The sequence below is a fragment of the Colletotrichum paranaense genome (genome assembly GCF_030867605.1).
Source record: "Colletotrichum paranaense strain IMI 384185 chromosome Unknown Scaffold_10.1, whole genome shotgun sequence".
Taxonomy (NCBI): domain Eukaryota; kingdom Fungi; phylum Ascomycota; class Sordariomycetes; order Glomerellales; family Glomerellaceae; genus Colletotrichum; species Colletotrichum paranaense.
In genome coordinates this window covers 1,803,629-1,820,915 of record NW_026848968.1, presented here as the reverse complement: position 1 = coordinate 1,820,915, position 17,287 = coordinate 1,803,629, and the positions used below count along the sequence as shown (strand labels likewise).

The 17,287-nt window shown below is 45.9% G+C and overlaps 4 protein-coding genes across 4 annotated transcripts; 2 read left to right on the top strand and 2 right to left on the bottom strand.

Moving 5' to 3' along the window:
• Window positions 1–2,467: 2,467 nt before the first annotated feature.
• CPAR01_12306 (uncharacterized protein) lies at window positions 2,468–4,085 on the bottom strand (the record flags this gene model as incomplete). Its single annotated transcript, XM_060496563.1, has 2 exons — window positions 2,468–3,970; window positions 4,032–4,085. 2 exons carry the CDS (start codon window positions 4,083–4,085, stop codon window positions 2,468–2,470), a joined length of 1,557 nt encoding a protein of 518 aa, XP_060345348.1.
• Window positions 4,086–5,741: 1,656 nt separating this feature from the next.
• Window positions 5,742–6,884, top strand: CPAR01_12305 (fungal Zn binuclear cluster domain-containing protein; the record flags this gene model as incomplete). Its single annotated transcript, XM_060496562.1, has 1 exon — window positions 5,742–6,884. One exon carries the CDS (start codon window positions 5,742–5,744, stop codon window positions 6,882–6,884), a length of 1,143 nt encoding a protein of 380 aa, XP_060345347.1.
• Window positions 6,885–7,045: 161 nt separating this feature from the next.
• On the bottom strand, window positions 7,046–7,961 carry CPAR01_12304 (uncharacterized protein; the record flags this gene model as incomplete). Its single annotated transcript, XM_060496561.1, has 2 exons — window positions 7,046–7,731; window positions 7,865–7,961. 2 exons carry the CDS (start codon window positions 7,959–7,961, stop codon window positions 7,046–7,048), a joined length of 783 nt encoding a protein of 260 aa, XP_060345346.1.
• A 3,546-nt stretch (window positions 7,962–11,507) lies between these two features.
• On the top strand, window positions 11,508–12,647 carry CPAR01_12303 (uncharacterized protein; the record flags this gene model as incomplete). The annotated part of the gene is made up of 3 exons (XM_060496560.1): window positions 11,508–11,631; window positions 11,684–12,087; window positions 12,117–12,647. 3 exons carry the CDS (start codon window positions 11,508–11,510, stop codon window positions 12,645–12,647), a joined length of 1,059 nt encoding a protein of 352 aa, XP_060345345.1.
• Window positions 12,648–17,287: the final 4,640 nt, after the last annotated feature.

Here is a 17,287-nt window from a genome sequence, read left to right as displayed (position 1 = left end):
GATAGGAGTAAGCATGGGTGATTTCAGAAGCCAAGCTTTTGACTCAAATTCTCATGTAGCTTACGTACTACTTAGGAAAAAACACCACTTAACCTCAGAGCCGCTGTGATGGCCTTGCATGCCAAGCTTTGCTGCCAAATTTGGTCAGATCCAGCATTGCGGGGTGCAAGGCTTGTGCGCAAACAAGCTGAGGTCCGTCCTCCTTGACAGGGTTATATTGCCCACGTGCTCGGAGTAACCAATCCTTTACGGCGTCTGAATTACCAATATGAGCTATGACTTCTGAGTACTATGGCAAGTTCGTTCAAGCAAGAGCTTTGCTCTTTGCTGCTCATTCGCCCGCCGATGTAGATTGCAGGGTTCAGGGAGTCACACCAAGTACGAGTCAAGGAGCCGTTTGTTTGGGTAGGAAACATTTGCCCTGCCACGGATAGAGTGATCATATGTACGAGGAGCGCGTCTTCTGAGATTCACATTGTACTCCGGTCTCTCCCAGGAGATGGGATTTTTGAGCGCCGTCCGACGGAACGAGGACTGTGGAGTTGACACTAGGAACCGGCGAGGGTAGGTTTGCCCCTCAACGAACACATGACCAGCTGCCGATCATGAATTTCCCCGTCTGACAGCATTGTTTCCGACCGACCTTTAGTCAGATCTGGTGAAGGTTGCTGCCTAGGACGAAAGGTATGGATCACCGGCAAGAACTTCCTGACTCAGATTTACAAATGTTCCGCTTCAACCAGGGGACGAATACAGATATGTTCATTTCCTTATCAGAAAATAGGGGAGTGTCTAGGCCGTTTTGTATTGAAAGCGTTGGCTCGGAACTTCCTAAAAAACGCAATAACTGATGGGGGAAGTTTTGTTCTTCCACCAATCAGATATGCGGTGTTCCTTTGAGGGAACTCTCTCGACAACAGCGATGTAGGAATAGCCCTGTTACAAGCAATATAAGGCTTTACTGAAGTTCACGACTCGGATGCCGCTCATGTGGATCCGAAAGTCACTGCAGTACCGGTGGAATATACGCCCTCACTATCTCTGCGTACTCTGTGACCCTGTGTCTGGGTGGAAAGAACGTGCGTATCTGTGTTTCGTTCCAGTAGGGTACCACCCACAATAATTAGACTATCTCGAAAGATGTGGTGTGGCCCAAATGAAAATGACTCATAAAATAATCTAACACATCAAGACATCTCTCCCTTTGAGATAGTGAAGACTGCGAGGGGCCAAATGAGGCCGCACGTTTGCTATCTGGGCGAGAGTTGATTATGCGTATCCTCTTAGAGCTGCGAAGCCTTCCAGCACATTATCATCACTAGGCGTCTTCCCAAAGGAATTACCACATGATAAGGCACTAACGAGATGTCAGTACAAGCGACTGAAGGAAATGGAGAGTGGCTGTCCGAATTGAATAAGCGCACGGTCGGCATACGGTTCTCATGTGTGTTACTGAGCCATCGGGACAAGTCAGATGTGTGACGAGGCCTACAGCCTATCACCGGTACCAACTTGCTTGCTCGGCCAGATGTCGAGTTATAGACCCACAATTTTACTCTTTTCATGAGGCAGAAAGGAAGAAACATAAGGCCTTTGCGTCTGGACGTCTACCTATGATATGCTACCTAAGGTACACCTCGCAAAGGAGATGTTTTCTCAAAATGACCAACAGCAAAACCTTTTATCACATATGTGAAAGATGTAGAATCTCTACTTCCTAAATGTACATTCTTGGGCCGACTAACACTTTAGCTTGCTCTAGGGAGCTTGGCAAATAAAGCAATTATGCGATGATGTAGCATGTCGAGCAGTGAAGACTTACTTCCGGCCATGTTCCTATCTTCAAGGTAGGTGGCCGTGTTTCATAACCCGAACTGACTATGGAAGGAGCTGCTTGATACTAATCCCTTTGGTTGACGAGCAGTAGCGGCAACGTAGTAAAAGACTGAGCCACGGAATTAATCATTTCCGATGGCAATGAAGCCCAAAGTCTGATGGCGTAGAATATTCCCGATGTTTTGCCCAATTGTCCATAAATACCTAAAAGCGGACGCGAAGTTGGCATTTTAGTGTTGGCATAGTGTTTTCCTCATGGTTCTGGTTGATTTTATGCACTACGCGCGTAAAAAGCTCACCCTGTATAAGTATATCTCTATATATGGTTCCGCTTTGATAGTGTATACTAACATATACGTATTTCTTTGAAATAAAAGTTCAAGTCGGTATCAATGTAGAAATAGGAAATGATACGTGATTCGGTACTACCATAATTGGCAATGTACTGACGCCATTCAGCATCCGATGGTCTACCTAATACGCGGTGGTAAGCTCGAGATAGAGGCTATGATTTCGTCAGTTTTAATCTTGGGATGAACTTGGGAGTCACCGCATAAGGTTCACCATGCAACAATGTTATAGGTAAGATAGACAAGGAATCTCTATGTATCCAACCGCATTACACTTGTGTTTATTGATTCATTTTCGAAGTTTCTCGTGGGCCTATCTGAATGCTCCACGGCATAGAGCACCAGGGATGTGATTTCAATGTCTTGTTAAAGACAAACGTGGAAGAATCGTCAACGAGATCGCCAAAATCCGCTGGTGGTAAGGAGAAATCTGATAGATGTATGGTTGGATGTGTAGATGTCGATGACCCTGGCGTCGCAAGATCAATGAGAAGGCCGGGACTCGAGGGCAACGTTAGCGACCGCTCACAGTCTTCCAACTTGATACCATTCTCATCTTCGATAATCTTTCTTCCTGCGGCCATCAGAACGTCTCGATCCCAGAGGTTCTCTCTCGGAAGTCCAAAAAGCTGCATAAATCTTAGGAATTCGAGCCTAATTTCGGGGTAAGGACATGCGGACACAAAGTAGAAGATGATGGCGGTGAATCCCATTTCGAACATGAACTGCGGCGACTGCTTTCCGGTGGCAGCCTGAACATCCGGTGGCATCTGAGACTGGAGCCATTGAAGTTGCTTGAGCACCCTTTGAAAATTAGGAAGGAACCTGTCTCTGGCTTTTGGGGTGTCTCCGTCAAATGCCGTCTCGATCCATATTCGAGCGGCCTCGTAGCGAGTCAGCATGAATACTTGCATCTTCTTCTTCTGGTACTGCTCTTGGGAACTCAAGCGTTTCCCGCTCGCATCTATATGATGTATCTTGGCGATGAGCTGGGCAAACATATACAGCCACTTCTCCAGAAGATCCTTGACAATAGCTTGTTCGGCCCGGTGATCGTCAGAATAAGGGGGTTGTGTTTTGGTCCCCTCTCGCTCCACATCTGTTTTTTGTCCCGTCTCGGCAATGACGAGCGTTAGGTGTGATATCCGGGCGATGATGATGTCAAACATGTGCTGAGCATCATACGCTGTTGAAAAGGAGCATGGGGCAGGCTCCCACAATTCGGGCATGTCAAGGAACGTGCCGTCATTATCGCTGAAGTAAAAGGCGGACACGCTCAAACGGCGAAAAATGGGCAGCAGGTGATCTTTGATCCACCAGCTGTTAGGTAAGGCGGCTTTCAAGATTTCGATCCCGTGTCGACCGTGGCGTACAGCTGACTGCACATCTGACCGTAAGGCCTCAATGCAGATGAATAGAAGGCAGACCACAAGTACAACAATCTGCTTTTCTTTCAAGTCCTCGGTCTTGAGTTCCCGAATTGCTGCATTGTAGTGGTGCAATGCCTGTCTCTGGTGGACGAGTCGCTGGCCCGCGGTGACCTCTTGCTGCAATTCGTCAACTTGCTCAAAGAGACCACTTATCGCGACAAGAGCGTGCTTAACCGCGGCCTCATTGGCTCCGAGCTGCATGACAAGGTGTGTCCAAAAGTAGGGGTCTGAAGTACCAGACATAGCTGGCCCAACAACCTCGCAAAAGTACTGCAAAGCGCGGCCCTCCTTAGCCGTTGTACTTGGGAAAACAACATGTGGCTGAGACAGGGAAGCCACTCCTTCGGAAGTGAGCTGGGGTGGATGAGCGAGTCGTGAGCCATAGCCGTCACAAATGCGACCAGCGGTCACACACCGAGAACAGCTTGGTTTGGTTTCGTCGCACTTGACTTTGCGGACTCTCGTGCATTATCAGCTCAACTTATGCGAGGTACGAGACGAGACGCATACTACGCGGGTTCGGCGCGGACTTACTTGCAAGTAATACATCCTGTCTTAACCTTTTGACTCCCCTTGCGAGGCATCTCTTCGGATTGGTCCAACCTGACTAGGTTTTGGATGTCGTGGGAAGTCGAGGTTGTAGATGTCTTAGGTAGCGATGGCCTGCGACTGTGAATTTGACCATTATGTCTTGATCGTCGAGCTTCTCTGGCGGTGAGACTTCCGTAGCGTGGTCTAACCGAGCCACGGTAATCTCGCTGCGCTTACTAAGGTGGCGTTAGAAGCGCCACAGAGGCGCCTGGGCCAGCCAAGCGTAGTTAAGTCAAAGCGCCCTTACTCGGCCACCCTGATAAAATGAGGTCTAAAAAGTATTACTACTCAAATTAAAATAAATAATAAAAAGGATTATTTATTCTAGAAAAATATAAAAAAAGAAAACAAAATATTAGAAAGTAGAATATATTCTTAAGGGATGATGAAATTAAGATTAATAATAAGAGTTCTCAAGAGTAAGTAAGCTAAAGTAATCATATGAGGAATTTTTTCATTATAAGTAAGTATATGGAATGATTCATTATCTTCAATGTATTATCATAAAGATAAATAATCTCCGCGGACATGCATCCTCTCTAAGACGGGCGACCTCAATGCATAGAAGGATGTTAAGTTTCATGCCTGGGAGAGCGATGAGCTAGCTGTTGGGACTTGACGACGTGGTGGCCAGATTTAGACACAGTGTGCATTACAGTCATGCTCGTGGATAATAAAGATGAGTACTGGGCTACTATGAGGGAGACCTGGGAGATGCGGAACGACTAAGACAGAGCGTAGTTCAGATTCTCTACCATCAAGTAGTTGTCCAAGATACTAAATATGTAAATCACTGCGACATCTCACTTTTTTTCCACTTTTTCTTCTGGTATCTTGTAGAGTAAATTCTCGGGTTCGTTATGTACGTGTCTTCAGAAATGACCATTCCAAAGGGATTCATTAGGTGGGTTCTCAAGCTGCCTTATCGTATCGGGAACTTTCCGGATACGGATACACGTACCTGGCTACGCGTTTCAGCGAACACTGCCCCCTTTTTACCGGAAAGCTCCCACTTACCTCTGCAAGACATCCCTCTGGGCTCTGCCAGGGATTCTAACTGGACCTGAGACTACTTTCACTGAATAGCGTGGCCAAGGTGTTGCCAAATTCTGCGTTCTCTTCCACTCTATCAAGAACCTAACGGCATAGCAACTTAATTTTCATGCTGCTCATATATTGAAGACGTCCTTGTACGCAATGAAACCTTCTCCCGCGGTCGTCAAGGTGCACGCCATACGACATCATACTAAATCGAGGAATGGATGCATTGACTGCAAACTCAGACGCGTAAAGGCGCGTACCACCTATCTACATTTCTTCTGTTTGCAGTCTCTTATACAGTGAATGTGTAGGATGTAATCATCTCCTGCTGACTGGAAGACGCTGCATTTAGTGCGATGAACAGAAGCCCGCTTGCTCGGCATGTGCAAGGCGCCAGACGCATTGTCGTTACGCACCTCGTTCAAACTGCATATCACAGAGCAACGTGTCGCCCGCGAACGGGGTTTTCATTGAGGAAATTGAGCAAACAAACATGGTCGAGCAGAATTCCCGAGTAACGAGAGAGGGGGAAGAGCCGATGCTGTGCGATCTTCGCCCGCTATATGCGAACCGTGAGATGGACCATTTGCGCCTGGTACACCACTACTCCAACTTCACCGTCGAATCGTTCGCCGCAACGTTTCAGCTCGAGGATCGTGCTTGTCGGTCCCTGCGGCTAGATATTCCTCAGCTGGCTTTTCAGAACCACTTTCTTCTGGACGCCATCTTCTCGGTCGCCCTGCTGCACCTATCAAGCACTGATGAGTCGACGAAAGACGGCTTGCCGCAGCTGGCCCTGTACCGAGATCAGGCTTTCCGTCGATTGCGTATAGAACTCATGCGCAGCTCGCAAGTCTCAATGGTAGAGAGACCGAATGATAGGTTTCGGGCCGTAGTAGCGACATCGATTCTGCTGGCCGTCACAGCCCTCGCCGCGGATCGATTTTCCGGGGACAATGGGATCTGGTTGACAAACTACCTGGCCTTGAGCATAGGTCCGCGAACAATTTTGCCTTGGAGAAGGACGACGCTGAGCGTCCCCTCCAGCGCTGGGCGAGGGAGAGGAGACAAGAGAACGAGCGACAAGGATTCGGACTTCAGTCACATCTGTCCCGTGACCATCGTGCCCGATCTTGAGCTAGTTCAAATGGGCATCGACGAGAGCGACGAGGACTGGGGCCATATCGATGACTTACGGCGTGCAGTCAAGGGCATTAAGAGGCTATTTGGCGCGCTCTTCTGTTCAGAGTGCGATGTCTTTTCCCGCATCTCTGACAACGAGAGACAGCCCTGTATCGCTTACAAAGTCCGAATATGGCCCTTTGCGTTTGTGACGTCTGGATTCGTTGACATGGCCCGCAAGAAGCGGCCACGGGCTCTCGTCGTCATGGCCTACTATCTCGCTTTTTTCCCATGGCTGCCGCAGACGTGGTTGTACCGAGACGTCGGCCCGGCAGACATGTATAAGCTTACCGAAGCCGTCGGACCCACATGGCAGAGTTGTTTAGCGGCCCCCAAAGTTGCTGTGCTGGTGAAAGACTTGGATCTGCTCACGCCCTTCTTGTCTGAGCTCGCGACTTGTCAGGGCGCGGGCGATGAACCTCATCATGAGGGATTCTTCGATGGTATAGCATAAAATTTTGAGTCTATAAGTCTATAAAGATGTATCGTACATCTATCTCAGCGGCATCTTACACTTTAAAACAGATTCAAGCAGAGTTGAATTCCTCAGTCACTAAAGCAGAGCAAATGATTTGATGCATCCTCTCTGAGAAGTGCCCTCCTGATGCGGCAGGCTCAGGATCTGCGTTCTAAGCTCTGCAACACGAGAAGTTGTTTCTTTCCTGGAACGTACTTGGCCGGGTGGAAGACAGCAGTAATGGCCACAACACTGACCATGAGCAGGGCATCAAAAATGTAGAAAAACACTTCGGTGCCGAGCAGTGCGCCGTCATTGCCCTCGACGTACTCGGCAAGTCGGAACAGCGAACGAACAAATATCATGACGCTAGCGATATAGAGAACGCTCATGACGCCCCTCCAGCCATTGAACAGTCGCCTCCATCCCGTGTTTGCCTCCTCTTCCATCAAGGCTGGTGGCATATGCTTCGACACTCGCGAATGAAACACGGCCGAGGAGATAACAAACAAGCCGAAGAGTATAAGCTGAACGACCAGTCCGAGTAGGATAACCGTCTTTCCTGTGTTCATGGTGGTGCTGCTGGCCAACATGCCGGCGCCCATGATCTGTACAATGAAGGAGAGGATGTCGCCGATAACAAAAATCTTCGTGAGCCGCGAAGGCTTTATAGGGGAGAGCGATTCGGACCGGAGATGGATGATGAGACGACTAAGGACCATGTAGATGGAGGCGGCGAAGAGTGCGGGTGCTACGAGGAGGCAAAGTGCTTGGATCATAAAGAAGACGATTACGTCGGGGGCGTTGGAGGAGAGGAAGCGGCCCATGTAGCCGATCAGCTCAACTACGCCCGATTCTATGTCAGTCGGGCATCTCCATACATTTGGTTCTACGATAGAAAGGCAGCGAGTGAATATTGACAAGAAGCTTACACGTGCATCCGATCAGCATTGGTGTAAAATACCACGCTCGCTTACGGATGATGATGCAAAGGTGCCATGCGCCCCCGATGACGAAGGCAACGAAAAATACTATAGCAGCTGCCCCGGATGGGGAGTACTTGTAAAAATTCATTTCGGCCGCAAAAGATTACTATTGTGACTTGAGTTTGATGATAAGTATTGAGAGGTTATCCGTTTTGTCGTGCCCAAGCGACAATTTGCGTTGATCGGCTGGAAAGAAGTTCGTGCAACTGTTGCATGATATCGAGGGCCTCAATTGAACAAAATTGGGAAATATTGTTCAAGATACTTATGTAGTTTCCTACTCGTTCATTAGTAAGAGACCAACCGTCGTGGCTCACATCCTGGCTCCTCGCATCCCGCACCTCGCACTTCGCATTTCGCACTTCGCATCTGACAATCTCCACAGAGGCGTGGCTATATCTAGATGCTTACAACTAAACGCCATCCATTGACCCGTCTTCTTGCAGGCCTGATTTTCAATGCTCCATTCGAGCTAAGCGTAACGTGACTGCAACTTATTTCCATTTACATGTCTTCAGCACCTCACATTGTCATTGTACTCATAGATTTATCACCGACAGCAACAAGCTGCGTGCCTGGACTGTCATTGTGTATCGGTTCCGATGCACCTGGAAAAATTGCTTGGCCGGTGTGATCAGGTTTTGGAACGCCCATACCTAACCCATCAACTGCGGAATCGCGTCAGTATATAGATACATATTCATATAAGAGGCAGTTACGTATCACGTATTCTTCCTTGTTGTTTTCCAGTATTGCTTTCTTAGTTCATTTCGATGCACTCAATGAAAGCGATCATAAAGGAATCAGCGTTGGAGAAAGCCGGAGACGTATGTACTGACGCCATTCCGCAGCTGATGGGATACAAAGTAGGAATGGAATTTCACACATAAAAATATACTTATACAGGGCGAGCTTTCTACGCACGTAGTGCATAAAATTGACTAAAAACAAAATGAGCTAGTAATGATAAGCTTTGCTTGGAATAATGAAGCTCAGACCGCCCTTTTGGGGATGAGCTTTTACGAAGTAGATGGGCTATTTCTTCACTGATGATAGAATATCCGCACACTTTAGGGCTAATTCAGAGGAGCGACCGAGTCAAACTGTTAAACCTTGCCGAATCTAGATTAAAATACATTTTGTTTAGTTAATGCTATTAAAATGCTTCCGAGTCCTTGAAACTGACTGTCATAGCAAAACTTGGAAGATTACAAATCTCTATAATAATTGCTTACTGTACATATGCGACCCCCCCACCCCTTTGGGCTGCCTTTGATCTTTAACGCATCTTATTCTTCGACGTACTTCTTAAACACTAGTAATTGTTGTCGCTGGATAGCTCTGTTGATGATCTTGCTTACGAAATTATCATCAAATTTGTTGAGCGTCTCCGTTATCGAAGTCGTCAGTAAGCTCAGAGCCGGACGAATTTTCAGTCCACAGCCATGGGCTACTGAGATCATTTGAACTGGGATGCTGTTGCATTTTGCTAGATACTAGCCACAAGATGGGGTTACAGCCAACGTCCAGGCCATGTAATAGTAGCAACCAATGCCTTCCTCTACAACGTCATCACTTTGCCTCTGAATTCAGGGTCTAATTTCGTTGCTAGTCATTGATATAGAATATAGCGACGATCAATACCCTATATTAATAGACCCATGAGCCCATTTATGTCTGTGACGAGCTCAATAGCTGTCATTAGCTGTAGTTATCATAGGAGCTGCATGAATCCATCCACATTCCCAGAAGACTTTGTATACACTACACGTAGCATTATTAAAATCTTGCAGTGTTTCGTTTTCATGTTCAATTTCTCGGCTGAGTATAATGTTGTAAACAACGAAGTTCTTTTAGACCCATATTTAGTGCAAGATCTCGAGCTTGCTAGCGTATTGCGGCGCAAGCCTGCTTTGCCTTCTGAAGATCAGATTCGGTGCCGACTATCATGTGGGGTCTTGATTTGGACTATCCGTGTGCTGTCCAATCATTATCATTGGCGTGTTCGTGCAATGCTAAGTAGAGGAAGTCTCAATTTCTTTGTGTTTAGAGGAGGGAAGGTGTTCTTTTTAGGCGCGACGCGCGTATGTCAGGCTCCCCATCACAGTGACCACTGACAGGGCATTAACTAAGTAGTGACTCGGGCTATGTTGTATAATCGGTATAAACAACAGAGCGGGCTTTCTCCACGTGACCCTCGGTCAGTTACGAGACTCACGATAAAGAGAAGAATACTGTGAATATTACGGGTTTGCTATACTAGTACGCGATAAGAAGGTGTTAAGTAGGATGCGCGACTCTTAACGCTTGGTCTGGTTGCAAACTACGGAAATATATACCGAGCACCTTCGCTGAGCGATTCTTATTGAGGGTGTGCCATCCGACGAACCTAACCTGGACGGAGGCAATTAGAAGCTGGGGTTGAGGACCGAGAGTCGCACAGCTGGATCCAGACATTGAGAGCTAGCTGGGACTGGGTGTGGTACTTGTTCTTTCGCAAGCTCTGGCCGAGTATGTGACGGCTGCGTTGAACATTCGAGGGGAATGCGAATCGACTTGCAAAAGAAAGACACAAGCACCGATATAACCAACCCGTGTTGCGATAACGAGCCTCAAGGAACCTTGTAAAACGATGAGTGCCGGAGTGAGTGGGTCAGAGTATGGGCAAGACCTCGACTGACTTTTCAAGAGAAGAAAAAGAGAATAATCAATCCCCTATTCGACGAGCGCCACTGTCAATCTTTCTACTCCATATGATTCCCAAGTCTCTTCAGTGCGCACTCTCGCTCCTAAACGAAAGGACAAGAATGAATGACATGCATTGCCAAGCCACCGAAGTATATGGATGCTACGGATTCAGCACATCTTCAAGTGCTCGTTAAGTGGACAAGGGAGGATTTCAGTTGCTAGTACAGTAGTGCAATGTAACCAGCTACTGACAGTCCAGCAAGATACTTAGGGACTTCAATCACTATATGGACACTAATGCTGCCACCCCCCTCTCCCCCCTTCGCTCGGCCTTCCACGGGAAATGCAGTCTATCTATGCTTTCAATGTTGAGGCATGGCGAAAGAGTGTGGAACACGTGATTGGATGGGCCTTGTCATTTTAAAAGGTGATGACCTAATAGCTGCTGACAGAAATAAGCGACGGCCCACACTATGCGGACTAGAGGTACGGTATACGGTGAACACTATGTGGTAAACGGTATACGGTATACGGCATAAAGTGCTAACTGATGGGCGAAAGGTGGAATCCACACCGGAGTCCGGTTGCGGCGTAGTACGACACAGCGCGGCAATTACGTATGTCGAGTATTGCAGCCATGCGGTATTTTGAAGTGCTCGAGACCTGCCAAAGGCCGTTGAAGTGACCTCAACTGGGAACAATCGTGACTCATCATTATCGCCCACGGCCTAGAATATGAAGTGCCGAGATTGCTAGGGATAGTGACACTGATTCACAGCTCTTCTCTGCTTGAAGGATTATAAATCACTAGAAGTGGATGAAAGCTACCTACGATGTAGTAGTAAAATCTCACAGGAATTGTTTATAAATCCGGAATGTCCCAACCAAAGGAACCATTTTCATATCACCACATCAATATCGAGAAGCAACCCGAGCACCATTCATCATGAACTTCCTTACTACTGCGTTACTTTTGACAATAAACCACAAGACATCGGCTTGTGGTGGACTTGTCCCAATGCACATACAGCGCGCGGCAGCTGCCTCGGGGAGGCATATTCTGAGGCGAGGTAAGAGGCTAGCCTAAGGACCATACCTTGTTGGCGACTAAAAGTTCATCAGACACGCCTCCCCTGGAGTCTCCAACGAACCAAAACAACATCACACACTGGACAGTGGATCAGAACACAAGGCAGATGCAGCTATCTGACGACGCTTTCAATGCCCGAGATCTAGCTCGCTTCAATCATGATGAAAATGTCAAGGTCTATCAAGAGACGGCCATCAGAAACCTGACAGAGCATCTCGAAGACATTGTAGTCGTGTACTCCAACACTGACTTGACCCTGCATAATCACGACTACAAGATCTTGTTCGGAGAAGGAGATTGGACAGTGGCCGTTGAGACTATCACCGGCATTCAGAATGGCCCCTTGACTAATCTTGACGGCACCTATCTACCTTCTACAAACAAGCCAGTCCAATACGACTTGATGACGATCGCCCGCTGGAACGACGGATGGATGGTGGAGGAATCCCTTTGATTTACCGCCAGCTTGGCGTGTTGCCGAACAGACCGGCCGAGAATCTACCTGATCTGGAACTGAATCTTGCGTCGCCGCTATCAGCGGGTCCCAACAACACAGACACCTCATACCTTAACAAAGCCTACATGGCACAGTCCGATAATGCTCTGAATGACGGTAACTTTACTTTGGAAGGCCTCAAATTATCGCCGAGTGCCGAGATCTTCGGCCTTTCTGATCAGCCACTGAGTCCGCAGGGATACATCGACTGGCTTAACAATATGAAGACCGCATTTCCCGATCTACGACTCGAAAATCAACCCTACCGACAGACCGTGGGCCAGGGGGACTGGACTGCTTCCGCTGCCTTTCTCAGCGGCACTCGCAAGGGTGAACTGGTTCTGCCCGAGTACATATCTGGAAAGCCGATCTCGGCCACTGGGAAAGACTTTGACCTGTTGCATTACACGATTGCTAGGTGGCAGGACGGCACAATTGTTGGTCTCCGAGTCAACTGGGACCTCTTTGACCTGGTCAGTGCGCTGGGCATCTCTCTGTAAATTTCAACATACGCCGAGTGACTTGTACACCCGGTTGCGGCAGACACACTTAAAGTCTCCACTGGTGGAGAGCTAATTTGACAAGACGCACTTTTTAAAGGGCTGCTTGACAGTGGAGGAAGAATTCTTAGCTCTTATTGAATTTGAATAGTCATTCCTTAGAAGTAGGTTAAAGAAGGCAAGATTCACTTCCAACAATCGTCATGGCCAATTCGAGAAGGAAAATGAGCCTTTTATGATCGAGGTTTAGTAGTTCCGTCACCGCTCCGCCTATCATAGTGGGGAGGGACATGCTCTTCAGATATGCTCAAATGGTACTCATTACACTTCTTTGAGTCATGGTATCCACGATGCAGGTAAAATGATGAAGACATAATCCTCTCTGGACGCCTCATGACTCAATAGCTCGCCGTCGGTAATCATAGGTTCGTCCTACGTTGTTTTCAAGTACTAAATTAGAAGATTTTCTAAGTAACCTATCAAATCTACCTTACGACTTAATACATAAAAGTAACGTCGCTCAGCTTAGTTCTGCCTTTTATATACAATAATACAAGTCTAGAGATTAAGTAACATTTCAGACCTTAGGCTTCACGTATACCCAAGTCTATGGCCCCATAGTCACAAACGTTCGGGAAGATCCATTAGCCAATCGTAAGCAACGCCGCAATAACATACAGTATAGTATAATTCAATTACCCGTCACCTCTTCTCTATCGCAGCAGAGAGCGCCAAGTCGTCATTAATTCAATAGAACTGACCGACGTATGCGCAGGTAGTAAGAAGACCTTTATAAATACCTTACTTTAAGTAACGTCTACTAGACGCAATGCGCAGCCATCAAAAGCAGAAAAATAAAAGAGCAGCTAAAGCGAACTAAACCACGTCGGTCCCAATTCCACATCGCTATCGCAAGAAAAAAACCAAAGCTTTTAACGTCTTATACAAGGTTTTAGCCAAAATATCATTTAGACATAAACGATAGACAGCGGAAAAAATTACTAGAGGTACTTCAGAAATAGCGATCAGACACAAAATAACGCTCCGCTACTATTATCACTTACGAGATATATTAACTAAATAGTACGGCCCCCATCTTATCAACATAAAGAGAAATCGGTCGTAATATGTATATAGTTATGAGGCCAAGTACGTTCTATGAATACACACCAACTACCGTAAGCTATAGGGTTTTATCTTTTCTTATATTCTCTCTCCTATGAACTACGTCTTAAAGACTTCCATATTACGATTAAACATAGTATAGATACCCCATAAACATATTTTCGCCTCATTCTAGCAATCCCATAGGAGTTAGAGCCCTATACCTCTACCTTGCAACTTAGGTAGGCCGGTATTCAGCATAAACTAATTACTCACACAGCCAACTGTTACTAGAAGATGCACATAACGATATCACGAACAATCATATCCTACCAAATATAAAGTAGTCTACACACCCCAATTTCTTCCAGTAGCCACTAGACGTAATCTTTCCACTAATTATCGAGACGTCCAATTATTAACTAGAGGAGTCGCGATCCGTGACCCTTCATAAACCAACGTATTTCGGACCGGTAAATTAGGATACAGAAATAAGCCAGCAGGACAAGAGCCCATGGCTCTTCCTTTTAAAGAAGCGAAATATAATCATTAAGTAAAGCGCCCATCCAATTATTAATAGCATTTCGTAAAAGAGTGTTATGATACCGCATAGAGGCTAGTACAAAGGAATATTAGAGAGTAGATAGAAGAGCCTCGCAGGCCAGAGAATACGTTTTATAAGTCAACCGTATTCTTAATACAGATATTTTACAGCCGTCTGTGCTATTAAAAAATTTAGTCATATCGTCGAGCTATGGCAGTAAAGCGTATAGGCAGTTCGTAGACCAACGTCTACACAATTCAACAATAAGGCAAGATCCACGAAGGAGGTTAAACCACTGAGGCAGCCAGCTAATGGTCCCAACAGTAGAGACCGCCTGCACGTCTACGGAAAACGACTCATGCCAGGCAAATGCGCACCATACCAGGCCTTTAGAATAGGCCATTAATACATCGCAGTTATCCGTATCTATAATCTATAGTGCTACCCTAAAATCTAGCAGACCAAGCCGATAATGATTCGATACCAGTGGGGCGTAATAGCTTTTTCAACGTAAATATAACCAAGATAAATGGATAGCTACTTCGGCAAAAATACCGCGCATCAGAAATAGGTAGTCTTAAGCTAGGTAAGGAATTATCGTCTAGATATAAGCCGTAACCTCGGGCAGCTGCGAGGTCGCTTTGCATATAGACGTCAGGTACTAATACAAGAGTTCCAGGTCCGAAAGGTTCAAGTCTCGAGACAGAGGTATAAAATAACTAGTCGTCGCGTCTAGCACACGCGCAATTAGCTATAGATATGCTATTTCGAGTACTTATCTCCGGACAATACACTCAACGGATAAATACAAACATTCCGTTAAATACCTAGTACAGCCAGAGCATATCGGCCTTCTCTCGTCACACTTTGATTCAGGGATTAACGACTAGCAGACTTCAATACCAGGAACGTAACCTTACCTTCTGTCTACGGGTCTTACACGCTTTGCATCCAGTTTTTACTCTACGGTAAGCCTTTCGCCGTCTGTCGCGTGGAATCGAGTCTACCATTAGCAAAATATCTCTCATACACATATACCAGTCATTCTTTCAGACTTCCTAGTTCTGCTAGGCTAAGATAAATCGAGCTTCTAAAAACTAGCGCCATGGCATAATTAAAATAAAATACGGCAAACGACATACCCCGCACTACTTTATACCTACGTACGTAAAGTAGCAAGGTAGCAAATCTGAATAAGCACGGCACTAGCAGAGGCTTAGTCATCCTCTTTGCCTTCAAGCTAATATTAGCTTAACACAAGCCAATACCGCGTCTTTGTTTACCACTCCTCAAAGAATAATTAAAGACAGCTAGCTTTTGAACTATCACAGGCAATTATTCTATTAAAAATAGGGAGAAAGCCCTTAGCCAAAGCCGATTAGGTATATAGGTAACATAGGCAAGTATTATTAACTTACGAGAACCCTCAAAAATACGAGACTCTATAGCAATATCTATAGACATCACGAACGGAACCTAGAAACAAATGCATAGGATTCATAGCTCTACATAATATAGTTAATCAATACCGGGAGGCTTGCATACTAAGTCAAATAGCTAAGGTATACGTATAATATACACAAGGCCAGAGGCACTTCGCAAAATAGTTTAGTAATACGACAAATCACGCGGATAAATGGAATGCCTACCTACTAAGAGGGTTATATTACTTAAGTTCTTCCTAATCACGCGATCTCCTATTCTTCCTTTAACACAGATTCTACCATCTTAAACGGCTATTCTGCCAAGGCCTTTAGTACAAGCCCTACACCTCTAGTTAAATCCATCTAGTTAAAAGTCTCAGAGAAAAGGATCTTGTGCGGGATCACTAGGTCATTCTAGGCTTTATATCCAAAGTTAATATAAGCCTTCAATAAACAGTCATCGGGTAAGCGGCGAGATTCCTTCAAAGCCATCTCTACCTAAAGGATTAACTACATATACCCAATCCCTCCAACCCAGGGCTACCCAAAGTAGTAGCTATGCTATACCTTAACTAGTAAGGAACTGATCTAGCGCTAGGTTTAACGAGATTACTAGTACTTATTCAGTAGCTTAGTAACACATTCTAGATTTCAAAGGTTTAGAAATTCCACAGTAAAAGTTTACGAAGAGAACTAGGTCTCAGTGAGTTAGCTTAAGGTACCTTAGCACTAGTAGTGGAGACCCAAACTTCTACTAAACTAAATAAAGCTTCGCTTACCGTATACCGTATCTTGTAACCAATAAATAATGCGCCGTATATCGGAATTATTTCTAAGGACATTAGCTCAGTAACATAGGATATTATTATTACACGTAAGAGTTAACTACATCAGCCGAAAACAGCGAAACAGCAACCGACAAGCGCTTTATCTCACGTCCAAGAATCCATTTATAATCAAGTCCCTGGGCAACTTCTGTTTTAGAAGATAGCTTTTACTGCTAATTTATGCAGTAAATCAAGTCATAAGATACCAGAATCATCCTCCTTCCATAACCAAATTAAGACAAACGAAGACTCATCACTCAGTAGCACACCCCTTACTTAGTTAACATAAGTTCCCACAAAAACATCGATTACGGCCTCGGCCGCTCTGGCAAAAATGGAGAAAGCATACACATAAGAGACGCTACCGTAGCAACTAAGCTAATATCACACCACGCCGCTAACCTCTCCGCTCATTATAGGGGTTTGCCACCGTACCGTCCGCTGGCGGTTACTGAAGGCTGGAATCCTGAGCTTGTCAACAAAGCTACTCGTAACGACGCCACTGAGCTCGTTCAAGCTGGCTATAATGTGTACGGTATGTCGCCTTCTTTCGTGCCGTTACACAGGATGGATCCAATGGCCTAATAATCAACAACAATAGGTGTAGTACTTGGGGCAGGACCTGGGATACCCATCACGACAATTGCCGAGAAGATGCGAGGAAGGTGCATCCAGTAGCATATCACTGGAATAGGAATGGGCATAAGAGCATCGAAAGAACCTCTGGCAATACAGCGTCTC